General features: G+C 31.7%; 1 protein-coding gene across 2 annotated transcripts; it reads left to right on the forward strand.

The window, feature by feature from the left end:
* The first annotated feature begins 271 nt into the window (after positions 1-271).
* Positions 272-27,282, forward strand: LOC106077172 (vesicle-fusing ATPase-like). Of its 2 annotated transcripts, none has more exons than XM_056013876.1 (21): positions 272-290; positions 635-747; positions 3,678-3,760; positions 5,670-5,796; positions 6,395-6,513; positions 9,980-10,122; positions 10,723-10,778; positions 11,557-11,645; positions 12,308-12,450; positions 12,547-12,613; positions 13,467-13,599; positions 14,350-14,424; positions 16,560-16,650; positions 17,031-17,293; positions 18,046-18,141; positions 18,927-19,083; positions 19,718-19,851; positions 20,203-20,269; positions 21,165-21,441; positions 22,002-22,053; positions 22,739-27,282. In XM_056013876.1, exons 2-21 carry the CDS (start codon positions 733-735, stop codon positions 22,811-22,813), a joined length of 2,262 nt encoding a protein of 753 aa, XP_055869851.1. In that variant the 5' UTR covers positions 272-290; positions 635-732; the 3' UTR covers positions 22,814-27,282. The 2 variants fall into 2 exon arrangements, with proteins under 2 accessions (XP_055869851.1, XP_055869849.1); XM_056013874.1 differs by lacking the exon at positions 272-290 and adding an exon at positions 314-474.
* Positions 27,283-27,635: the final 353 nt, after the last annotated feature.

Below are 27,635 nucleotides of genomic sequence, written 5' to 3' on the forward strand. Positions count from 1 at the left end.
TTGCCAACTTAGATTTTTTTCTGTAGACTAGAGCTAGATCTTTTCAAAATCATCTAGATTTATAGATTTATAATCTAATCTAGATCTAGATTAAGAAAAGATTTTTACCAGCTTAAATTAAAATGAATGGATTGAACTAACACATGCTTTAAAAAAAATGTTTATAAATAGTACATTAAAAAAAAAAAATCATTCTGACTAAAGACTTATTAAGTTATTATTATTGGAAGTATTTTTGGGTATTTGGCCATGTTTAGTTGACAGGCTCGTGTGGCTAAAATTACGTGGAAGTAGGACGATCTAGAATCTATTCTAGTATAATATAGTATCTTGATATTTCTACATTTAGATCTAATTTTCGAGGCTTTTATAGATTAAAAAGTCAATTAAATAAGCATATAAAATAAAATACTCGGAAAAGTGTACATTTCTAAGATAGATAGAAATTTTGTACCTAATTTTATATAGATCTAGGTAATATATATTTAATTTCTAGATGAGAATCTATATAAAATCAGCGAAATGTTAATAGATCTAGATCTAGTAAAGTAATATTTTTGCGAAACTTTATTTTAAAGTTGTTGTTTTTTAAATTACGGATTAATATGTACTGTAATGTTATGTTCTTTGCTAGCTTCCACTGATCCTGGTCCATATCTGAAAACATTTTCATCAATGAACCTATTTACTAGATCTAGTTCTCTGTAAAAGTTGAGCACATCACTGGCAATCATGTCTAAATTGCTAGTAAGTTTGTTTTTATTTTTTATCTTATTTAGTTTTAGATAAGATCCATCTAGTGACGTCTAGACTGACTAGACTCTAGACGGTAGTAGACGTCTAAGTCTAGTGACCAGTCTAGTCTCTCTAAGAGTCTCTCTACTATCTCTAGTAATAGTAATTGTATCTTACTAATCTATCTACTAGACTCTATATCTAGATCTAGAAATCTAGATCTAGCTCAGTTCAGTAGGCGAGTAGCTGGCTTACACTGGCTGGTGACTGGCTAAATTAGATAAGATAAAATTAAATTAAAAGCCTTTAAATTTATAAAAGGCTTAAAGGGAAACTCCCATGGTTTTGACAATTTTTGATATAATATGTGTTTTGATTTATAGATAATGAATATATTATTCTTTTTTTTATTTGCAAGAATAACTTAGTAATTGATGTTTTTGTGACATAATTTTTCTGCGCATCCAAAACAGTAAGATTTTCACTGAATTTCTGTGTGAACTGTGTGACGTCACGAGTGTGCACTCAAATCCTATAGATAGGGAGGCGAAAAAAAAATTATCTTTGATAAAAAAAATTTGGTTAGTACATCATTAAAATACTTTAAAAGAAATTTCTAATGGTGTATAAATTATGACTGTATATTTGACCGTAAAAAAATTATGATTTTTTTTGTGCCGTTTTGACCTAACATTGGTAACTCATTGGTTGACATGGAAAAAGTGATGAGAGAGCTTGACGCTGGCTCAGCCGGCAAGACACACCCCCAAGGTCAAAAGTTAAAAAGTTGGAATTGAGTTTCGTAGACGATAGATCTACTTATTAAATAAGAAATTTAATAGTTGATCTAGTATTCGTAGTAAATTTCTAGCTCACAAATCTGATTCATTTATATTTATGAACTTCAGTTGTTTAAAATGTCTCAGTAGTATCATTAATTGAATTCTTTGGCCTGGAAATCCAATGTATTGTTGGTACTGTACCTGGTATTAACTTCAATTTTTTTCAAATCCCATTTCCACAGCAATGAAGTTGCTGAAACAGCTTCTCTCAAAATGGTTTGAGCATAAACAGGAATTAGCTAATGCCTTTGTAAAATATTTGCTCTTCAGGCGAATAAATTTTCCCCATTTTCCCTTTAAAACGTCATCTCTTGGAAACAAATGAAAAGAGACACTAATTTCTGTATCAGCATACTTGCTGATTTTATCTTTGTGATTGGAACTACTGCAACAAGCTGAAGAACAATATTTAATTTTCTTCAAGTAGAAATAGAGGTTTATATCTAGAATATTATTTATAAACAATGACCGATTATAAATCAACATGGAGACTAGATCTAGCTGTGAAGCGTAACAATAAATGCGATCCGATAGGTCTAGATCTAGACTAGAGAGTTTATCGGTTATATAGGTCTAGATCTATATTTAGCCAGCACCCTTGTGACGTCACGTTTTTTAAAACTAAAAACATCTCGCAGAACCCCGTTTTTTGGGGGTCGTGGAGAATTTTCTGTCTAATTTATTAAATATAAAATTTTCCAAGCATTTAAATAAAAAATGATATAATGTTTACTATTACAACTTTTTACGCAGAATTTAAATATGTCAATAACTAAAATTTGAAAAACTATCGGAGTTTCCCTTTAAAAAGGATCTATCATCTACCAGAAGAATCTATTATCTAGATTTAGATCATAGTTACAGTACTAGATCAGTGCAATATACAACTATGACCTATGATAACTATTAACTATCTTATCTAGATTCTCAACTCTGTTAGTATTATACTATTATTATAGATTAGATTAGTTATTAGTAGTCTTAGAATTAGAAATAAGTGTAGCCTGTGTGTGTGAAAAAACATCAAAAATGCTATCTATAAAATATTGGTAGTTTTTTACTTCAGCACTTCCAAGTTTTTTCACCTAGCTATGATAGATCTAGAATAGATTCGAATAATTTGAATAATAAAGTTAACATATTATTAATATTGTAATAACTTAAGGGAAGCAACTCAATGATATAATATAGGTGTTTATTCACAGGACATCACAAATAGTTTATTTTATACATAGACTGCATTGAGCACAACCTTTTCATAAGTTCTGGAACTTTGTTATCTTCTTCCTAGTATAAAAATCCTTCCTAGTCTAGTCTCTAACACAAACAAACTTGAATGGCAGTTTGCATGGCAGGGTTATAATTATATCTATAATAAAAATTATAAAGCAAAAAGTAAGGGGAATGTATGTATGTATATCCCGTATAAAAATCAAAACTGTTTGACCAATCTTGATAAAACTTGGCATAAATGTTCCTTAGATCATGGTGGAGACCGTAGTTTATCTTTAATGTCCCTCACACAACTGGAGGGCCCTAAAAAAAAAAAACAAATAGTACCTAATTGTATCTCTATTAAAGAATGAAACTTTTTAACAAATCTGGTGAACCTATTTTCACACTCTACTTTTATTTTTGTGTCAAAGTATAAAAATGGCAAGGGAGCATTCTCCATGTTTGACATAGATCTAAATTCAATCCAGTAGATCAATAACATCCAAACTAAGGCCTGTAGGTCATGGGTCATATCTGGTTAGTTAAAAATAAATAAATGATCATAGTCATAGATTCAATATTCTATAGTCTATAGATCTGTACTACATCTATCTTTTCTGACAATTCTGTTTTCAAATGATATTCATATGATTTCTACATCTTTTCTATAGATTAGATCCATCATCTAGATCTAGTTCTGTTCTTATATTTAGTTTACAGTCAGGCAATGTACGGACTGATAGTCAAAATCATGTTTTTTGGTAGCTTAAAAAAAAATATAGTGTGTGCTTAAGTTCTATAAAACTAATTATTAAATTATAAAATAAGTATCCTAGATGTGCCTTTATATTTCATTATTATTAATGTTTCATTTTTTTTTATTAGTTCAAAGCAGTGAAGTGTCCTTCAGAGGATCTTTCTATCACAAATGCAGTTATTGTCAATGAAATAGACTTCCAAAATAAGAGGTATGGGCCAAGTACTTGCTCCTAATTTTTAGTTTGTTTATGTAGAGTCTGTATAAATGCAGTTATAAATACCAATCATGCTAATCCTAATGGATGCCAAAGTGAGTCACAAGCTCAAATCCTGGCAAGACCAGGTTTCAATGAATGTAGCTCTGCTTGTAAAGTAAAGGAATCATACATATTTATTGGAAGTAAATATACAGTCCAATATCAGAAAATACTAATTTTTGTGTGTATCAGTGTAGGTATCTCTGATACAGCTTAGAGTTCTTATCTCTGTCATGGTGTGTTTTCGGATATAGCTAGAGGTTGATATAATGAACATGGTTCCTCACCTCAGCAGGCTAATGTATTAATTAAAGAAAACCAAGTTGATTAATAACCAAACTGTAAATAAGTGGTCGACAAATGTTGAACAATAGCAATTTTAATACTAAACTTAAATGCTTAATATTCAGAATATACACAAGTCTTGTGATAATAAGTTAATGCATTATAATTGTACAAATGAACACACCTTAATCAAGCACACTCAGCTCCTGTCACAGGGCCCTGTATCTCCAAATAGTACAACACGGAGATGCAAGGCTCAAACTAATCAAGGGTCAGTCACTGCTCCAATGGCGAGCTCAAAACTAAACACTCCATTGTAACCCGAAGACTAACACCCTGAAACAAATAATAACTTAGATCTAGCGATACCACTAACCCACAGAACCTGATTTGAAACATTAATGTACTTTTGTACTTCTAAAACAGGAAACAGTGAACACTGTAGCACTAAGAGAATCTACAGCCAGAATGCCCTATCCGCTAAAAGTAAAAGATACTGTTCAAGAAACTAAGTGTGATGTCAAACACACACAATATTCTTGACAACATAACATGGCCAATGCAATCTAACTCCTATACCTAAAAAATACAATTATTAGGCAAGAAAGAAAACTTCATTGGTATATGACAACTCCCTCTCCTGCTAACTGGATATTGAGAAGACAAGTCCAGTCTTCAAAGCAACATTGAAAGTCTCTTCCTGTTATAAGTGTCATTAGATATTTTATATCAATGTTCAACTCATTAAAATTGTAAAGTTCCCCTTTCAGATCTTGCAATAGGCAGATGACATAAAGGTCATCTGTTTCTGTGGCCCATGGTTAACGTGGGTTTAATGTGGCCAGCACAACGACCAACCGCTTTACTTTTCCCTAACTAATGTCAGGTACCCATTAGAGCAGGGTTGACTCAGAGGCCCCCAAAGATCCCAAAATTAAAAATCCCAGGATTTGAACCCGGGACCCCTGGTTAAGAAGCCAAGCCTATTTTCCCATTCAGCCACCACACTTCAACTCATTAAAAAGGTTAGCTTTTTTTTTTTTAACCTGGCCTAATGGTTTCCAAACTCTCAGGTATACATACCATTGTTATATACTAATGTAAAAATAAATTGTGCATTCTACTTCAAACAATCTCTGTGTGTACAGTTGGATACTGTTGTTACTGTAGTTTGATGATTCTGTATCAGATGTAATGAGGTAGTTCATGTTTCAATACTCACCAAAGTCATATTCAACTTGCAACTTGTACAATACATATTAACAGAATAACTACACCACAACAGAATTAACGATGAGTAATTTAAATAAGCCGATGTAGAAAATTAATGCATTTAACTTACCTGCTGATAAAGAAAGGCATCTGTCATCGCTGTCATTGACACTTGTAAGGCACTCTAGTAGTAACTGTCTTATTTCAATTTGCAATTTTTTTCCTGTTTCATATTTTTGTCATGTATCTATTAACGTTATTGTTGCTAACTATCATTAATTTTCCAGCACAAAAAAAAAATGTATGTAAATTTTACACACCAAATCTACCTACAATTTAACATATACTTAACAATACATTGCAGCCTTGTCCTTGACTACCACAGGCCTTATGTATCAGTTACAACACTGGATAGTAACCTGCCTCATCTGTTTACCTTACTAGCTTCCCCTGGTGTGAAGCAAGGCCAGATGGGGTTCAATGCACAGCATGTATGTATTTGGAAACATAGCATTATTATTAGCATCTATAAGTATAGCTACTTCAATGCTACTGATGTCATGAATTAGGTTATTATTATAATCATATTATAATAGATACAATTATAATTATTATTATGGTAATGATTATATGCTAATTACTTTTTTGTTGCACAATTTTAATTATTTTGTAAATAAAGATATATATTATATATATTTACTTTGATAATAGGCTGATATATGTCATACTTTATATACATAATTTTGTTGTATCTGAGATTAGTAAATAATTTGTATGTTTTGGTTTATCTCTGCATTGAAAAATGTTCTTTAAGAAGTATTTAATTTTTTATTATTTTTTTTTAAATAAAATAATTCTTTGTTATAAATTAGTTATAATTTAAAAAATAATATTATTTTCTTTTTTTTTTTCTTGTTTATGTTTCTAGCAATTAACTTCTTTTGCACAGTTCGTTAGCTACTTTGTTATTCATTATTTTTATTTTTTTTCATTGGAAAACCTCTTCTTTGAATTCTTTTTTATTTTATCATCTTACTTTTGTTCAAATCATAGATGTATAATTTGTTATCTTAATTTATGATTTGTTAGCGCAAATGGGCAAGTATAATGCTCAATGCAGATATCAGAGTTGAACCAAGGAGGCTTAACCCTAACACAGACAGTATAGCTCAGATTACTCTAGAAACAGACTTTTTAAATAAAAAAAAGTAAGTATCATTTAAAACATTTTAAGCATAACATTTTTTTTTTAATGTCTAGCATTATGAAAATTAAAAGGGAAAGAAATAATATGGGGACAAAAAAATGAAACAAGTAATTTCATAAGCAGCTTAGGAAAAAAACAGTTACTCTGTGTAGGGTGATTATATTAATCTATATAAAAGAAATCAGTATGAAGCCATGAAGATTAAGTGAAAAGGGGAGGTGTAATTTCACTTTTGTTGTAAAACCCAGGGCCTGTTCAGCCTACATGTCTAGATCAAGTCTATATAAATAACAATTTTTGAGTCCCTCTTTGCACATTAATTCATTAACTCTACATCACTGACATGATTTGATAAGGTATAGTCTGTAAAGGAGATTTAATTGTTGAGTACTTATCCCTAGAAAGGCAATCATTACATTTGGCATGTCACAACAGCCCTTTTAAACTCTGTTTTATTTATTTGTTCAAATTTGATATATATATATATAATAAAGTTCCTCTTACAGACCTTGCGATCTATGGGATAGATAATGTAAAGGTTATTTGTTTCTGAGGCCCATGGTTAATGAGGGTGCCAGGTGGCCAGCACTACAACCAACCACCTTTACCCAACTGTTGTCAGGGGCCCACTAGCTGACTGGACTTTAAAGATCCCAAAATTTAAAATTCCAATCTTCACCAGGATTTAATGCCGGGACCCATCGGTTTGGGAGCTAATCGCTTTACCACTCAGCCACTGACCATATGTACTTCTTTTTAAATGCAAAAATTTTTAAACAAGAAAAGATAGTTACTTGTTACAGCATTTGGATTATCTAAGATTGTATTGTTTTAACTAAATACTCACATTGTATTGACAATCCCTGCATTTAGCCTGGATATATTTGCAAATATTTATGTATTAACAATGTATAAATCAAAGATTGATTAATTTATCATAAGTGTCAGACTCTACATGGCTCATTAGGCGGACATAGAAACAACTACTTTTGACTATTGAATATCGACACTTTAACAGTAACCCTAATTAGCACACAATGATTTTACTACATAAATCCACAAAAAAACTCCAGCTATCCAGGAAGAACAAGTTAAACAGTCCAGAAAACAGCCAACTCCAACCGTTTTTAATATCTACTTGTTACACAACAAAATCAAAACATTTGGTCTTTATAACTCAGGGTTCGTAGCGCTCCTAAAAACTCCTAAAATCTCCTAAAAAATGAAAAGTCTCCTAAAATCCTAAAATTCTCCTAAAAATTGCCGAAAGTCTCCTAAAATTTTGTCCACTCTCCTAAAATTTTTACCCAATATTTTTTTTTAAATATAATTTTGCTTATTTCTTGCTAAAAATGTGAGGGGATAACAACAGCGTTACTAGGCATTCTGATCGCATGACCTTACGGGCTGGCTGTGTTAATGACCTGACCAGTGACGCGTCTACACCGCCTTTCACCCACTTGTGAAGCGCGATCTCGTGATTGAAGATGGCCTTGGCTCAAGCAAGCATTTCACCTGGCAGTATTTTTCTGAAGTCATTTTAGAAATGTTTGTTTCCATTTATTGTTACCACTAAAGACGCGCTAGATCTAGTCTGTAGTGACTATTGTCTATAATTAGAGCAATTACCAGACTAATTTGTAGGCTACATCCCTCCGGGCCCTCCCTCACCTAAAATCTTCTTGTTGTAAGTGTAAGAGTGACTTCGCGCGGAAAGTCGGTAAATCTTCTAGATCTAGCTAGTCTCTAGTAACTGTAATAGTATCTAGATTTAGATTTAGATCTAAATTAGATCTAGTGAAGATAATTCGCATCTAACCTGAAAACTCCGTGAATTTTAGTCAATTTAATGATCTCGATACATCTAATGTCTAGATTACTCTAGAAATACGCTAGATTCTAGATTTACGCTAAATCACTTAGAGTCTAGTGAAGATAATTAACACAAAGAAGTGAAAAGTCCGCAAATTTAGTGACTTAGATCTAGACTCTAGATCTACGGTATATCCAGTGAAGATAATTTGCATACTGCCGCGAAAAGTCCGCAAATTTTAGTGACTTAGATATAGACTCTAGATCTATGGTATATTCAGTGAAGATAATTCGCACACAGCCGCGAAAAGTCCGCGAATTTTAGTGAAATTATATATAGACTCTAGATTAACTATAAAGCACTAGAATCTAGTGAAGATAATTCTCACACAGCCGTGAAAAGTCCGCAAAATTTAGTGACTTAGAGTTAAAGTCCGCGAATTTTACCGAATTAGCTTTAGAGTCTAGATCTTCTGTAAATTTAGTGAAGATAATATTCACACAGTGAAAAGTCCTCGAATATTCGTGACTTTGATGTAGACTCTAGATTTACGCTAAATCACTAGAATATATATAGTGAAAATATTTCTCTGAAAAGTCCGCGAATTTTAGTGACTTAGATCTAGAGTCTAGATCTACTGTAAATTCAGTGAAGATAATTCTCTCACAGCCGTGAAAAGTGATTAGTGATTTAGATCAAAAGAGTCTAGATCTACTGTAGATTTATCGAAAATATTTCGCATACAGCTATGAAAAGTCCGTAAAAATTATTTCACTCATAAAAGCCAGGGAAACTAGGCCTATATGGTTGAAAAAGATTCTGCTAGGAAAAAAAACGTGAATAGGTCTAATTCCCCCCCCCACAACCCAAAAGCCATTTTTAGTAAGCAAATGTCAACTAAACATTCAAATAGGCCAATATTACCCTATATATTACTGGCTCTGTTTATGAAAAGGATTTAAGTTAACTAATAAAAGAATAAAACATTACCTCAAATGCACACCATGACTCTAGTATCTATAAGATACACATAGGAACTAAAAATGTACATTTCCATCACAGAGAAGATACATCATGAATAAGGCATCTCTAAGAATGCTTCTTATTTAAAAAAAAATGGAAAAGTAACCATTTGTTATGTTTTTAAATAAATCTTTGAAAAAAAAATGTTTGTTTGAGGTTTTGGGATGACAGTCAAGTTGTTACTTGATTAAAAGATAACTTTCATTACATTTTCTGTGGACATACAACAGCTGATAACATTGTTTCTGTGCATATTGGCAAGATATTTATTATTTTAAAAATCAAATAACAATTGATTTGATAAATGCTTAGTTTTGTGTATGTTTTACTATGTATCACACAAACGGATAGGAAACACACACACACACACACCATACATTTCATCCTTAAAAAACCTCCTAAAATCTCCTAAAATTTTGTCATGGAAAAGTGCTACTAACCCTGATAACTGTTCATATTCATACCCACCCTGGGAACATATAAGCAAAGTTATTTAACTCTTTTCATACCAAAATGGCAATAAAAAAAAACTTGAACATTAAGTTTCAACATACTTGCTACTGACAATTAGCTCAATCTATAAGTTGAAAAATGTATTCTAGTGATAAAAATCTTTTATTTTTATTTTCAGTCAGCAGCAGACGACACTGGATAGTGACAAAATGGCTGCAGAGTTTAGCATGCTCTTTGTGAATAGAGCTTTCACTGTTGAGGAGCCATTGGTATTTAAATATGACAAAAAGCTATACTCTGCCACAGTGAAAAACATTGAAGGTTATTGAATTATTTTATCTTTTTCTGTTATGTATTTGTAAGTATGTATTAAGTTAGAAAAGAAAATCTCATGTTTTGATGTTTTTGATATTCACACTCTCCTTGTCTAACCAAGGAAATGTGTTCCAAAATGTTATTAATAACATCACCAAATTGCAGAGTGCTTACTATTGAACAGACACATCTTCTAATGATGTATTTAAAAAGATACTATGATATGCGATTAAAAAAAAAAGACTACTTGAAATATACATGCCTTAAAACTTGAAATTCATGTGGAATGTGTAGCTGAGTGGCGTATACTGCTTGACATCTATTAAGGCACCACACAAGCCTTTCCTCAACATGTCCACTAAAGAAATGAGAAAGATGTGCTAAGAAAGTGCAGTTTAAAAAAAAAAATCTTTAGGACACACATTTTCTAAGCATCATTCAACTGAACATGTATTACCCTCATAATTTTTACTTATCTTTACACCCAATGCCAGGTTTGTAGTGTTAAAGATTTCTTAGACAAGGATCATTTGTTGTTGTTGTTTTTCTGAACACAGACATAAGAAATCTTCATTTACTTTGTATGTTAATATTATTTTGTTTCAGTCATGGACTTCTCAAAACTTAATCCTAAAAGTAACATGGCGGGTTCTCCTAAGGCTGTAAGTATTTTTTTGTACTCAATTGTTATATTTGTCAATAATCAACAAAACATTTGCAAGAAAAATATGCTTGATAATTTAAACCATTCAAATGAAATCCTTAAATATAGATACTTTTTCATTTGCTTTCCCGCTCACCTTTTTAATGGTGCAGTAGTTTTTGTACCACCATTACGTCTGTATCATCATATCTGGCTTAAAAGTGATGACCAAAGAAGTCATAGTCCAAACCTGTCAGGTAGAGGGAGACAAACTATGCAGTTTACATTAGCAGCGTAAAGTTCTCATTTTATTTTATCAAGTCATAGCATTCATTGAAATGGCCTGAACAGATTATAACACTGTCAAACAAATATTTCCTGATACAGTAAAAACATAATTATACTTCTTAAGTCTCTGGCTGAACAGATTAAAAAGGGTTGTATTCAATGTATCAATGCTTCAGGTCATTGCTGTTTTACTTTAAGTGCTATTATAATTCTGTTTATAGCTACCATGTGTTGCCCAAGACTGCATTGTCATACTGGAAGAAACTTAAGTTGAAGCTAAACTCTTTTTTTATTTTGAGGGCGTCATGATTTTAAATTTTCTTAAGCTTGTAGCAGTAATCTTTAAAAAAAAAAATTCATATTGAACTAATAGCTAAAAAGGTCTATTGGCATTCAGCTTTGGTCTTTAACAAAGATTATAAACAAAAATATGTTTTCCTTCACTGATAGCATCTGGTAAATTATTTTAGGAGTTTCTTAGTTTTTAATATTGTTTCTTCTAAATCTAGGCCCATGAAGGATTTTTAACTGCCAACTCAGTCATAGTATTTGAAAAAGTGGAAGGCTCACTCATCACATTCACTGGGAAGTCAAAAGGGTAAGAAACAATTTATTTCATTTTGTGGCTCATCTGTCCATATTTAGCAGGACATTCTAACTTTAAATTTTTTTTCTACACCAAAATATGTTTTTGTTTAAAGTCTCAACCATTATACTATCAGACCAGTGGACCACTTTTTGGTAATTTCCAAAATAGCCTCTATGACAAAAAAAGAGTCTGAATCTAGAAGTAGCCAACCATTTGTAATTGAACTACATGTTTAGCTGCACCCATATCTTTTAGTTGAGCTGGTGTGGTTTTACATGAAAATAGTGATAATAATTAGATCTAGAGCTTTAAAGATAACAAGGGAGTGTGTGCCCCAGGAGCTCAGTACACAGGGGCTAAGGGCTGGTAGGGTTATTGGATACAATAAAACCAGTAGTCTTTCATCATGTCATTCTGAAACACTAATTTATATTGAAATACTAAGTAGGTTATAATAGGAGCTTTGCATTGCATCCATTTACAAATGTTGAATAACTGATTGAAAAGCACAGAGAAGAAGTCAAGGAATTTTGTAAATTTTTAATATATTTATATTGTGTTATTGTTTACTTTATAAAATTTGAGATAGTACTTCAGCTTATTGAGAATGATGGTTGATTGATGGTTCAGCTTTTTGTTTCTAGAAGAATGTTTTGATGATGTGTCAACAGGAAAACAGCTCACACTTCTATCATCAACCCAGACTGGGACTTCACCAAACTGGGGATTGGTGGACTTGACGATGAGTTCAGCGGCATTTTCAGACGGGCCTTTGCTTCCAGAGTTTTCCCTCCTGAAGTGATTGAGCAGTTAGGTAAGTTACATTTTCTTATCATATACAAACTTTTGGCTTGAAAGCTAAGTAGGCAATGTCAATTATTTTATTTCTAAAATGGCTTATATTTTTTAGGCATGAAACATGTCAGGGGTATCTTACTCTATGGACCACCTGGTACAGGCAAAACTTTGATGGCCAGGTACTGAACATTGGTGTCATATTTTTAGTATTATTGGCTAAACTTATGAATTGTGAATCTTTTTTTTAAAAAGAAAATCTTTAAATGAATTATTTATCACTATTTATATGTATTCGCATGCTAGTTGATTAACTATGTTACTATTTAAGTGTCAAAATTTAATGTTATTAAAAGTAGAAAACTACAAATTTAACAAATCCTTTTAATAAATTATTGTCAAAGGGCATTTGTCTGAACTCAACTTATATAAATTTTATGGTTATATTTAGATTTTTTTCTTTCTTAAGTCCTGACTACTCACTTTGATAGTGAACAGGCCTTTTATTCTGTGTCATCTGAATTCAAATATTTTTTATTTAGAACATTTTTTTTACATTTATACTTCAAACTTTAATTTGAAATTCAAGATAAATGCTTTTGTTCTGAGTCCTTTAGCTGTATCAGCTTTTTTAATCAGATCCTAATAGTTGGCATGTTTTAAAAATTTTAAGGCTTCATTTGACTTTAGAATGATAAAAAAAATCATGTAGCTTGGTACAATACAGTTAAGGGGTAACAGTTAAAGTCTCTAAATGTGCATAAAATTATACATGAATTTTCCTGCATCTGTTGATCAAAGAACTAAATAGCAAACTTTTTTTTATTGATATTTTATTTTATTTCAATTTTTCTCAAACGTTATTTCTTAAAAATTGCTAAACTTCTGTCCACAATTGTTTTATTTTCATTGTAACCTTAATGTCACATTATCCTAACCTGTTTTGTGACCTCATTGCATATAGAAAGCTTTGTTTAAACAAATTTAATTAGCACTTTTTATAACCATCAACACTTTTACTTTTTTTTCCCTCAGACAAATTGGTAAAATGTTGAATGCCAGAGAGCCCCAGATAGTCAATGGCCCACAGATTTTGGACAAGTATGTAGGAGAATCTGAGGCCAACATCAGAAAGTTATTTGCTGCCGCAGAGGAAGAGGAGAAGAGGGTAAAACTTTGTGCAGTCACTTGGCGTCTGTTTCATATTGTTCTAAATTAAACTAGTAGTGGTTGTGTGGTAGGAGCTTGAGCCTCCTGAAAAAAGCTAAGGGGTTGGGATTTTTGGTCACACTGGTATGAGGGGTGATTTCAACTATTAACTTGTTGGGTTTTGCTAACATTAGCATAAGGGAGATAAAACATTTAATGGCTACAAAATTCATATGAAACGATTTGGCTCTAAGAAGCCAACTTTCCTTTTATAATATTTTAGTCTCAGTGAAAACTAAACTTGGTATACATGCAAGTACTTTTATTTTACTATTACAAGTCTAGTATTACTTTCTTCATACATCTCTGTATGAGAAAAGTTAATATTGATTCAATTTATTCTTAGAAATGTAAAAAAAAAAAATATTATACTTTTTAAAATCTTTAGTGTATTTGTTAGTGTCTAGTATAAGATGTGTGGGCGACATTGTTCTGACCACAGCTAATGCCCAGGCATTCATCTTGCCGAGATGTTCCATAGTCGCTTCGCGACTGAAGGAGGCCATAGAGAGTATAAGATCTAGTGCTGAAACAATGCAGCAACTTTTCCTAACTATGTAAAATATTTATTCATATCCCCCTTAAAAAGCAAGTTTAATCGAATTTGATACTTTTTCTTTCTTTCCCTTGTCTCATGTTTTAGGAGATATATTTAAAAATGTATATTTGAATTCAAAGATTTCATTTCTAACCTTGTCAACATTCTCAGAGTGGTGCTGCCAGTGGACTTCACATCATTATATTTGATGAAATAGATGCCATTTGTAAAGCAAGAGGCTCTGTGGTAAGTAAATAGACCAGTGATTCCCAAAGTGGTCTATATAGACCCCCAGGGGTCTACGAAGACCTCCAGGGGGTCCATGAAAGTGAAAAAGTAAATTGGGGGTCTATGAGATGTCCATGGGGGTCTACGGTGGTGGATTTCATTTAAGCAGGCCATGACTTTAATGTTCACACTCCGTTAATGTAACTATTTCAAGCACGTATAAATAATTTGTAATTTAGTTCTAAATATTTGTCCTGCTATTGAAATGTAAAAATTGTTGTATTTAATTTCAATACTTATCTAAATAGTTACTTTTGTCTACATGTAACTAATGTTTAACAAAAAGAAATCTAGATTTTACATCATAGATTATTTATTTCCTTGGTTAAAAAAGCGGTTGTCTAAGTGCCTTTTTATGACCATATGAAACCAATAACACTGAAGGATTATTTGAGACGATGCTACCCTCGTAAAAAAATAAAGGTGATAAAAAATTTCAAAAACTCAAAAATAAAGTTCAGAATAAACCAACACAAGCTTTCTTCAACATTATATAGAAAAGATTTGTGAGTGTTTTATAAGATCTCTTTACCTATTGTCAAATATGGAAAACACTATAGATAAAACATTGATTTTACCAGCCATTGAAGTAGTTTTAAAAACTGTTTTACATAAACGTAAATCTGTTATCATGCAACAAATTTCTTTAAGAAACACTATAGTTCAAGGGCACATCGGTGGGATGAGCATTAAAGCTGCAAACTGCCTAATGGTCTTCTGCTCCATTTTTATCCCCAGGGCTGACCCACGAAACCTTTCCCATGTTTGGGTATAGCTGCAAAGCAGCAGATTATTGAATTCTTTTTTCCTTTGGCTTGGTGGGCTGCAAGCCAAGGCTAATGAGTCCCTCCTGCCAAAGCTTACCGATTTAGGCGCCAGTAACTCATCTTTGACCCTTCTCATGTTAGTGAAAACAGCTCCGTGGGCCCAATATTTGAGCCAGATGTGAAAAATCAAGAAACACACTAGAAACTGCTCTTTTCGAAAACTTTTTAAAATGATATTTAAGGCAAATTGATTAATTAATTAATATTTAATGTTTGAAGGACTACGTCATAGAACAAAAAATTTCTATATGAAACATAATAACCGTAATAACGAATGATGAACAAGCAAAAAAAAAAAACATCTCTAGTGTGTTTGGTGATTCCAGCAATACATATTTTTTTTTTTTTTTGGTTTAAATTTTATCAGTCAAAAAAGATAGATCTCTGCAACTTTTGAAATTACTTTTTCACTCTTGGACTCAATACAGTTATAAATTAGTTTTAAAAATGAGTTTATGAATCTGCAAAAATTGCAAAACAAGTTAAGCAGGGGGTCTACCGAAAACCAGAAAACATGGCAAGGGGTCTACGAGACAAAAAAGTTTGGGAACCACTGCAATAGACTCTTCAGGGTCTGACACACTCAGTTATCTGGCGCATCACCGATTTAAATTCATGTAATTTTTATATACTGTAGTACATATATTAAGAATTTAGTACAGTACATGTAAGCTGAAATCACATACTTTGTATTTTTTAAATCAAAAACTTTATTTTTCACTTATATTTATTTATACCATTGAAAATTTAAATAATATTGTGTTACATTGTATATAGACTTTTCTTGACAATTAGACAATGGTTAAATTCTTAGACATAAGTAACTGACAGATTATTAAGAGTCAACTGTATACACAAAGATGGTTTCTTGGCAACACAGCAATAATGAACAGAGAACATTAACATTTTCAAATGTGTGAAGTTTGTAGTTTCTTCAGTAAACTGAAAATTAACCTATTGAATCACTTTTGTATAGCACAATTTTCATGCTTATAGGATGTTCTGAGGTCTATGGTCCAATATCTTTTGTGAACCAGTGGGTGGAGGGTGTATCTAAATGAAAATTTCTGCGCTGCCTTTAAGCACTCGGCTAACACAGCTCTGCTGAAGTATGGATTCAAACTTGAGCCCCCTTGATAAGTAGCAAAGCATTATTTGCCACTCAGCCACACATGTTTTTAGACATTGTTACAAAGTATTTGCTTCTTAGGGTAAACATTTTTTTTTTCCAATTTTCCAAAGACTAACTCTATCTGTACTTTTCAGGCGGGTAACTCTGCTGTTCATGACACAGTGGTCAACCAACTTCTGACTAAGCTCGATGGTGTGGAGCAACTCAATAATATTTTGGTCATAGGTAAAGGCATATTTTAAAAACTTTTAGCACAATTTGAATCCTTAATGATTCTCTAAATAAAATAGTTAGCTGACATTGTTTTTGCACTTCTTACTTATTACTAAATAATAATAATAGCTTTTATATAGAGCTACTTTCATGCTTATAGCATTGTCAGAGCGCTATGGTCCAATCTCATTTGTGGGAAGAGGGGGTTTCTGGGAGAAGGTTTTCTGTGCGGCCTGTATTTATTATTGTATGAATTTCTAAAATTTAAACTCATAAGTTTTGACTTGCTATTTAAATTTTACCGTTATTAACCACTTTTATATGTTGTGTTTATATTGTTGGAAATCTTGTATTCACACTATTTATACTGTGAGATTGCTAATATGATTCAGGTATGACCAATAGAAAAGACATGATTGATGAAGCCCTGACCAGGCCTGGCAGGCTGGAGGTCCAGATGGAGATTGGTCTCCCAGACGAGCATGGCAGAGTTCAGATCCTCAATATCCACACAGAAACAATGAGGAACCACAAAAAGTTGGCTGATGATGTAGACATCTCAGAGCTGGCTTCTCTGACCAAAAACTTCAGTGGTGCAGAGATAGAGGGTTTAGTGAGAGCTGCTCAGTCCACAGCCATGAATAGATTGATCAAGGTGATATATTGAATTTTCAATTAGGCATTCATTGTTTGTTTAAATCCTTTAGCTTGTTTTAAATATTACTTCTTATTGTTAAAAATATTTCTGTTAATATGAGTTGCTTAGAATGTGAATTGGTCAAACTTAATGTACTATTCTGGAAGGTACATGTGGCTAGATATTTAAAAAATGCTTTGATTTTCTGTGTCATCTTTTGAACCTCTTCATATTCAAGCAAGCAGCAATAAGCAACTCAATGTGACATAAGAAGAAAAAAACATATAATTATAAAAGAGTCTTAAATTTTATATAAAAAGTAGTGATTTTAATTCCTTGGTTAACCCAAGTAGTTGGATTAGGTCAGTACACGGGCATCTTTTTGTTAAAATTATATGTAAAGTCCTGATCTATGAATTTGTTGCATCAAAGACATCAGATTACAGGTTTAAATTTGAAACCTCTTTCCAATATTCATCTGCTAAGTTTTCAATAGACTTATCACGTTTGGTTAGAATTTTCTGAATTCTTAAAAGTAAAACAATTGCAAAGTATGAAAAGTGTGTTGGTATTTATGTATTAAAAAATCCTTTATAATTTAAATTTTATAAAATTTTATATAAATGCGAAAAAGTATAAACATAAAAATGTATATAGTATATGTTATATCAACATTCATGTTAGCTGATTACATCTATTCATGCTCATCTTTAACGAAAAGCTTGTAAGATTTATAGCAATGTAAAAAGATGTTTTAATGTTCTGAGCAGGCAACATCAAAGGTAGAAGTTGATACAGAGGCCATTGAAAGGTTAAAGATCACTAGGGCAGATTTCTTACATGCTCTTCAACATGATATTAAACCAGTAAGTGTTGTAATTGTTATTTTTTTTACAAAGTTTATCTCACTCACTCTATCTGTCTGGTCAAAAGTTTGTACACGTTATTTCTCCCACACCCAATCTCGGATCAAGCTTAAATTATTTCTTTCACCTGACAATGAAAGAATCAATATAAATTCGTTAATTAATCAAATTTGTAATTAATTATTTTGTTTGGTATCTCGAGGAAGGGAAAGATATTGTTCTTGGCTGATGTGGTGAGCAAGGGAAAGACATTGTACTTGACCGATATGGTGTTATAAGTTGAATTAGTCCTCTCTAGCTCACCCCTTTAAAGTTTGAAGGTTAAAATAAATAACTATAAAACCTTCTCTTTTCAAATGTGATTCGCTGGGAGAGTGGTTATTGTATTGGCTTGAGGAGGCCTTAGTCCTCGAGTTTGAATTCAGGTCATTAACTTTTTATTTATTTTTTTTATAAATGCATTTAAAAAGCAATCACCCAGATACTCACTTCTTTCTCCCCTTACCCCTTTCCAACTGGTCCAGACAAGTGATAGGATCATAATGTATTGAGAAAGCATTTACTACTCACACACCCTCCATTTCTTGGCCAGGAAAATTTTTCAATATGTGAAGATTATTTTGTAAACAGATATATCCAGAATAATTAAGTAATTGATTAAGCTATCTTGCTGTTTTGTAGCGTTTTTATTAGCCTTATTGACATTTTTTCACCTCCACTTGTACATAGGCTGAAATGCTTGTCATCTGTTTGTAAATAATGATAAATCTAAAAATTTTTTTTAGGCTTTTGGAAGCAGTAAAGAGGAGCTTGATGTTTTTGTTAATCAAGGAATACTCAGTTGGGGTGAACCTGTCAGCAGAGTACTGTCAGATGGGGAGCTTGTGGTATCACAGATAAGAAACAGTGACCAGATCTCCCTAATGACTCTCTTGTTAGAAGGTAAGGCACGTGGGAACTTTAACAAACAACAAAATATTTCAATGGGTCGACCTCGTACACAATGTTAATATCTGAGACTAAGATACATGTTGTTCTTTTCTTTAAAGTTACCACTTCAACTACTTAAATAATTAAAGAAACAATTAGTTTTTTATAGCCTACTTCATCTCCAGTAAAATATAAGATTTAAAATATATATATATATATATATATTGTTATAACTCTGCCATGCACACCGCCATCCAGGCTAGTGCAGAGATGGGCACTTCTAGTAACCAGACTAGAAAAGGATGTTGACATTAGGAGACCAACGATTTCTGCCCAAGTAAAGATGTTGTGACCAAGACATGTTGTTTTACATGTATTTGTGATGTACTGTGAATAAATATCCTTGCCTCCTTGAGTTGCCTCCCTTAAGTTATTACAATATATTATGATTAATAGTTAATGTTTATGAACTTTGATAACATTGAATTTTTAAATTCTTGTTTGCTCTCACAAATATTGCATTATCTCCTTTTATTATAACTATTGTTAAAATATGCACCTAACTACTCAATGGTTAAACTGGAAAATATTTGTCTTATGTTCTATTGCATCTAAATTTTATTTTCTTATTTCTCTGCTTACCAAGGTCCGCCTGGAGCAGGCAAGACTGCACTTGCTGCCAAAATTTCTAAAGACTCTGATCTTCCATTCTTGAAACTCTGTACTCCTGAGAATATGATTGGCTATACTGAAGCTGCCAAGTGTCAAGTTATTAAAAAGGTAGGTGTTATGATGGTTTGAATTCAAAGCTCTAAAACGTCAGATGTTCTTCATTGTAATCATCTTCTTTTGTGAAGTAACATCTGTATTTTATAAGATAAGATTGTTGTCTGTTTTCTTCTCAGGCATTTTACTGATTTATAAGCTAAGGCACAGTCTGGCCTTGCTTCACAGCAAATTGCAGAGCAACATTTTGAAACTCTTATTTTCTTATTGTAATCTAATTTTGGTCTTAACAATTACTCAGTCTTCCTTTCTCTGTTAAGAAGAACTAACATTGTAATAACTTATATGAGTAGCTATGATGATTGTTGACTAAAAAAATTTGTTGTTGTTTTTTTTTTCTCCAAGATATTTGATGATGCCTACAAATCACCACTGAGCTGTATAGTCATTGATGATATAGAGAGGCTGTTAGGTTAGTCAATTATTTTTTAGTACTGAAAACCTGAAAACACTGTGTCCATCTACAATTAAAAGCTTTTTATTCATTTTACTATTACTCATTATTTTTATTGCATGATTTTTTTTTTGGAGGGGGGGGGGGGCTTTTACAAATTTTAGTTTTGATTACTATTACAGTATTTTCTGATTAATTTTCCTTAAATCTCTCTCTCCCTAATTGTGTTCCACATAATGATGGAATTATTTACTTGGCCTATTTGTCAAGCAATACCATGTTATGGTTAAACTTCCATAACTTTTGGGTTTGTTTTCATAATATGTTATATTTTGTAAAGAGGATAAAAGGGAAATGAATGCCATTTTTATATAAAACATATGAATACTTTTATGAACTAAAGTAATTTTTAGTTAAGATTATAAAATTACAAATGAAAACTCACCCATTGAACATTCTAAAAAAATGCTATCCTTGTGTTATTTTCAACCGTGATTTTAAAATACATGAAAAAAAAATTCAAATACTTTACTTCTTATGATTCTTTCTTTTTGTTTAAACGATTAAATAACATCTTATGTAAATATGGCTAGAATGTTTTCATTCATGGTGGCACATTATATTTGTATAATAATCTTTACATCTGTATTTACCTTTTGAAATTATTACAAGAGTTAATTTTATATATGAATGTAATGTGAATGCTACTTTTAGGTCTGTGACATTCATTTCATGTAGCTTTACTTTTTAAGTATTTGTCCAAGGAACTACAGGAGTAAATGTGATAAGACACAGCATTTTTCAGTACTGTTCCTAGCAGTAATAATTATAATGGGTCATGTTATAACTAAAAAAAAATTATTTTGTCCCTAAGACATTGGTTTCACACTTTCTCTTATGCTTTTTTTTTTAGATTATGTTGCTGTGGGCCCACGATTCTCCAACTTAGTACTACAGGCCATGTTGGTACTGCTGAAAAAAAATCCCCCGAAAGGTCATAAACTCCTCATCATTGGAACAACCTCACGCAAGGATGTCCTTCAAGACTTTGAGATGCTTCCACTTTTTAAAACTGTCTGCCATGTTAGTGCCATCAGCTCAAGTGAGCAGCTTATTAATGTGCTCCAGGAGTCTGAGGATTTCACAGACATTGAGATCAGCATCATCTTGAGGAATACTACTGGCAAACGGTAAGACCTTTGACATTGTCTTTTACATTTACATTCTAGATTGGTCTTACTTCCATTTTTAACTACATTTTCTTAAGAAAATAAAACCTTTTTTGTTTAACCATTTTACATGTCTAATACAATGGAAAGTAATTTTCAAAAATGTAATCATTAATATTTTTAGTTCTTAAAAAAAATGTTTTCTTTTAAAAAAAAGTTTTTTTTTGCCACGAATCTAATACTTTTAGAAGCTATTCTCAAAACATATATACATTTTCATTTTGAAATATATGTTTAAGTGTTTTTAATAGTAATGCTTGAAAAAAATATTTTCTTCATCGAATTTATATCATTTGGATCATTGAAATAGTTTTACCGGTACATTTTTTTTCATATCAATGACAATAAATTACAATTTTCATCCTTTTTTAATTTTTCTGTGCATAACACGATCCATATCTTTAGTATTTGTAGAAAGTTTTCTAAATTCTTTACTATTAAAGGCTTTTACTTTGATGTAAAATTTAATCACCATTTTTCAGTGTCTATAAAAATTACTTTTTTCTCACATTGATATCCAGATTGTTCATTGGTATCAAGACTCTACTTACTGTCATAGACATGGCTAAGCAAGTAAGTACACAAACAGTTTAATTTTTGGCTTATTGAATAATGCTACAAGCAGTCCACACTTCTAAATGTAATACTACTCTTCTTGAGAATACCAGTTGTCAAAATAATTTTGAAATATAGAAACAAAGTCATGGTAATTTGGATGGTCTGAGCTTTTTATCTATAATGTAGCTGGGAAACAAGAGATGCTCTTCTAAACGATACTCAAGATTTATTCACTAGGGTGCCAAGGGTGAAGCCTGCAGACAACACTGAAAGATGGTTGAACGGCTTGATTGTGTTTGCTTGTTTGTCAGTGACCTCATCTCATATCTTCCTGTGGTCTCTTCTGGGGCATAGGCCACCAATCAGCTTCCTCCAGGCATCTCGGTTATGGGCGAGTCTATCCACCTGCCCCCACATCTTGTTTGGCATCTGCTTTCCAATTGCGGCTCCATGTATTCCTGGGCCGTCCCCTCTTCCTCTTTCCTTGGGGGTTCCAAGTTAGGTCTTGACTTGTAATGTTTGGATGTCAGTGACATGCTTCTGCATTAATATTTATATTGCCACATCTACCCAGACATTCAGTGACATTCTTTTTATCCATAATGTTGCTTCTGGTTTGATTTCTAATTATTTAGTATTATTTTTTTTAAATATAAAAAATTACTCTGCAGCTTTCATTTTTCATGTATTTTAATTTCAGATGGAAAAAGGCCAAAGAGCAGAGAAATTTATTCAGTTATTAGAAGATCTAGGTGCTATAGATTATACAACTTAAGACTCCTGGCAGACTTGTTTCTTGGTTATTATTTTCTGTAAACTAGAGACATTTATTTATTAATTAATTTAAACCTACTTCTGTATTCCTTAAGTAGTCTAAGTTAATAGTTTCTTTTTGTTATATGATAATATTTTTTTTACTTACTTTTAAAAATGGAACATACTTTTGCAAATAATTTGTTACTGAACGATGTTTGAATTTTTTTGTGATGTTTTTAAGTCAGTTGTGATTTTTCATTGAAGGCCTAAGCTAGTCAACCTTAAAATTTGTTTTTAAAATATCACAAGTATTTTAATGGACCAGGAAAAATACTTCATTAAAAAAATCATCATTATTTAAGACCTGCATATAAAGATATCTGTAAACCTTTCTTTCTAAAACTCAAACAATAAATTTTCTCAAATTGAAAAACAAAATATTTATTCTCATCTAAAATGATCATGGTTTATTATCAGTGATAAACTTGTCAGAGGTCTTTGCCCGCTTTCTATACAATGTTTTGCAGTCTAAGGTGTTCAAAAAAAAATGTTTCCCTTTCAGACCCTGCAATTTATGAAACATATGATGCAAAGATCTTTGTTTCTCTGGCCCACGATTAATGAATGTGTCATGTGGCCAGCACAACCAACCGTCTTTACTTTTTTCCCTATTAATGTCAGGTACCCATTTGTGCTGGGTAGACTAAGACTGCTTTATTGGTCCTTATGGAAATTTGTTGTGATTACAAGGACTCTTTTCTCTTGCAGAAACATTCACATAAATAATAGACTCATAGGTGCCCTAAAGATCTCAAATTTAAAAATCCTATTCTTCATCAGGATTTGAACCTGGAACCCTGCGGTTCATTTGAAAGGTGTTACCTGGTGACATTTTCTCATTCTTGACACGGGCATATCTCTTTTAAAAAAAATTTAAAGGTTTTATATTCTATTCTATTACAAAGTGGGATCATCATTCAAGTGGGATTCCATTCTTTAGGTTTAAACTTTTTTCTACTCGATAAAGTGTATTGCTAGATTAACTAGATATCTTTTCTACTTCAATGTGTAAAATGTTAGTTAAAATCATAGTGTGATATATTTTACTGTCTTATTGAACTAAGCTTGTCTGGTCATTGAGTTGAAGCTTTCTCCTGTCCTTGCGGGAGTTCCAGAGTTTCCCAATTCACAAAAAACATCTTACCCCATAAGACAACTCAATGGACCAGTCTGTATGTTTTACCTTTGTTGTAGATTAAATCATTTTTGATCTTCTAGTTTCCAGACTTTTAAAACTATTTTGAATGTATTTTTTTCTTTGACTGTTATGTATTATTTCACAAATGTATCTGCACAAATTTGTGTTAACTCCTGACAGTATTGAAAAATTGACATCTCTTTAAGTTGCTAAGAGTGGAAGAAAATAAAGCAAGACCAAATAGATAAGTTTGTAGTGTTCATTGTAAGCATCTCACATTGGTGGAATTTGTACTAAAAATATTATTTTTATTTTTTATTTTTTTTTTTTTATATATATATAATTCATGTAGAGTTGTTAACAGGCAATAAAATATGCAGTTAAAAATGTTTATAGTGTTTACAACATTCCTGGGTTTTTAATTTATAGTGAAATCTTGGGATTATACTTGTTTCTTAATGATATTCCATTTCTTGTGCATTTTTCTACATTTTTCACGCATAGTTTTGTTTTAGCCATATACTTTAATCTGGAGCTTATTTAAGGGTCACCTGTTGTTTTTGTGCTGTCATGTTTAGATCTCAAAAACAAAAAGCTCTATGGAAAATCCAATTACACTTTCACTTGTAAATGTTTGAATTAAATACAATGGCTACTTTGGTCTTCTGAAAAGAAACTCATTTGTTGTTAAAAATTAAATATGCAAACTGCTTTTTCACACTTCTACAAACAAACATTTGTAGTTATAAAACTGTTTAGCTCTCAAAGTGAGAAAAGCTTCAAGGAAATAGTTGATAAAACTGTGTTGACTTCAACAGCACATTGCTTTAAACTTTATTTGTGTCTATTGGTAGTTTTCAAATGATTGTAATTGTTAGCAATGTAAATTGTGTATTTACAAGATGAAACATCTACTTAAGATCTCCTCAATGCTTACATTGACATCATCTAGAACATGCGGTTTGTACAAACTTGTATATGAATATTTCTAAAACAAGATTTTAAAGGAAGTCTGTGTTAACCTGCAACTCTCTCGGCTATTAGTATGTGTATAAATTGGTGAGTGATTAATCTGCAGGTGCTGCCTACAAGTTGATGTGTCACACACATTCCTTTTTTTTTTAATTGAATTCAATTTTCAATTAATATACTTTTTTTTCCCCTTTTCGAAGTATGATGAATTAGACTTAAGCTTATTTTTCTAAATCATGTTTTTTAAAGGTACGCTATCAAAAATGTACTATAAATAAAAAAAAAATATCTAACTATTCATAAATAAAATATGTTAAATAGCTTGTAACAGGTTGTATATAAAAATGGCTCTAGGACTAATACAGAGTTGTAGATTGTGCCTTCAAACTTCTTCCTACTGCAATATAAATATTATATATTACCTAATAATGCAATACTTTAAAAAAAAAGAAAACAAGGATTCCATTGAGTCAGCAGCAAATCATTCTGTGTAGTCATGGAATTTGAACTAATAAAAGATATCTAACATATAACTCTGTTAGAACTATAGTCACCTAAAAGTGTCTGCCCTTGGTTTGGCCGAACCATATTTTACTGTATCTGGTGTTCAAATTCCCCACTGTTGTTTTATCTTGCAAACATGACTTTAACACTCACAATTGTATTTAAACAATGATCAATAGTAAAGAATTTAACACACCCCCTTTAAAAAAAAACAACCCACTTTAGTCATTATTCTGTGTAGTCTTTATTCACCTGAACTGCGTACGTTTTAATGGTAATAAATTAAAAAAGAAAAATGCAATGAAAGTTATTGTGATATAATGTTCCACTCTTGAAATATAGCTTTACTTTGAACGGAAGGTAGATAGTCTTCGTTGTTTTGTATTTGTCTCTGTGATTTATTTCAAATTAGTTAAGCAAATTGTTTAGCTCTACTTGTCTGTAGACTCATCAAATAAGCAAATTGTTTAGCTCTACTTGTCTGTAGACTCATCAAATAAGTAAAATGTTTAGCTCTACTTGTCTGTAGACTCATTAAATAAGCAAATTGTTTAGCTCAACTTGTCTGTAGACTCATCAAATAAGCAAATTGTTTAGCTCTACTTGTCTGTAGACTCATCAAATAAGTAAATTGTTTAGCTCTACTTGTATGTAGACCTATTGACCTGTCATTTCTTGTCGATAGTTGAACTGATATTTATCATTCACTTAGTAACTGTAGCTGCGCAGAAGAACAATATTGATCTACTTTGTCTTTGATCATGCTATCTAAAGTATACATTTTGCCTACCAGAGTGTTGTCGTACTGGCTGAAGTTTTGTCTCAAGATATGAGGCAAGGAGAGCATCCAGCATGAAAGAACTTAGAGCCAACAACAGGCTTAGAGCAGAATCAAGCTTGTCTACAGTAGACTCTACTTACCCATGCAATGTGTGTCCCCGGCTTTTTAAACCGAGGATTGAACTTTATAGCCATTTTTTAGTTCTTAGGAAATGAGAAATGGGCTCATCTTCCACCACAAAGGATTAGATATATATATATATAGTCTTCTTTTTAAAAAGAGGATTTTTTAGTTACATCCTTTATTTTCTGGTTACTTGAACCAACAGAAAATAATGAACAAAATATGTTGGACATAATTTCTTTGACCTTTTTTGAGTTGTGAAGATTAGACATGTAGAATTTCTAAAATTAATAAGATTAGCTGGCTAACTTGAGAATTAAGTGGTGATACACTTAGGATTGAATGTACATCATGTTTTAAACATGCAATTAAAATTAAGGTTTTTATCTTATCAAAGATTATTCTTTTTTTCTTTGTTTATTTTTTCCCCTACTTATGTTTTTATTATGCATGTGTGATTAAACAAGTGAGGAAATGTTCAGAAGGTATGAACTTTGTTTGGCCATTATTATTTGTTCATAGATGAACTAATGTTTACTATGTTTTCAAGTGTTATGTGAAGTTGTGGAGTTTATTATTATTATTAAAAGGCAAAATGAAACACTAATATATTTGTACTAAAATAAGCATTATGTCACATCCTTTTACCGTTTCCAGCACTTCCTCATAGAAACAATAAAACTTATTTTAGTTAATATCTTATATTATACAGATGTTACTTCAAAAAAGAAGATGATTATGTCCTACGAGTCATACATTTAGTCATGCATATTAACCAATGACCTAAATTCTGCTACTACACTGGTTTTCCTGGCTAGCTCAGGCAAGCCATTCCATGCTCTAATAGCACTAGAGAAGATAGATAGATAGTGTTAAAAGTTGTGGAAGTTGGTGTTGTTTTTTTTTCAAACTATCTTTTGAAGAAGTATTCCATGAAAGATGCCATTCCAGAACCTATAAATGACAATATGCACATTAAATCACAGCTTCATCAGCTCCAGACAATTTGGTTGTCTTCTCTCCATAAGACTAGAACAGACAGATTTTAAAACTCCTTTATTCCACTTTTAGTCAAGGAGTTTTAATGTCATTTGACATCACCAAGAAGTACATAGGAGACCAAATATTCAAATGCTGGTGTGTGTTTGTGTATATTGTTTTTGTTTGCATTTATATCATTATTGTTATAGTAGAAAGGAATACATGGAAAGTTGTAGTCAAACTGAATTTTCATTTTTTCCGACCAATAAAATTGTCTTGTTC

This window comes from Biomphalaria glabrata, chromosome 16, assembly GCF_947242115.1.
Source record: "Biomphalaria glabrata chromosome 16, xgBioGlab47.1, whole genome shotgun sequence".
NCBI lineage: Eukaryota > Metazoa > Mollusca > Gastropoda > Planorbidae > Biomphalaria > Biomphalaria glabrata.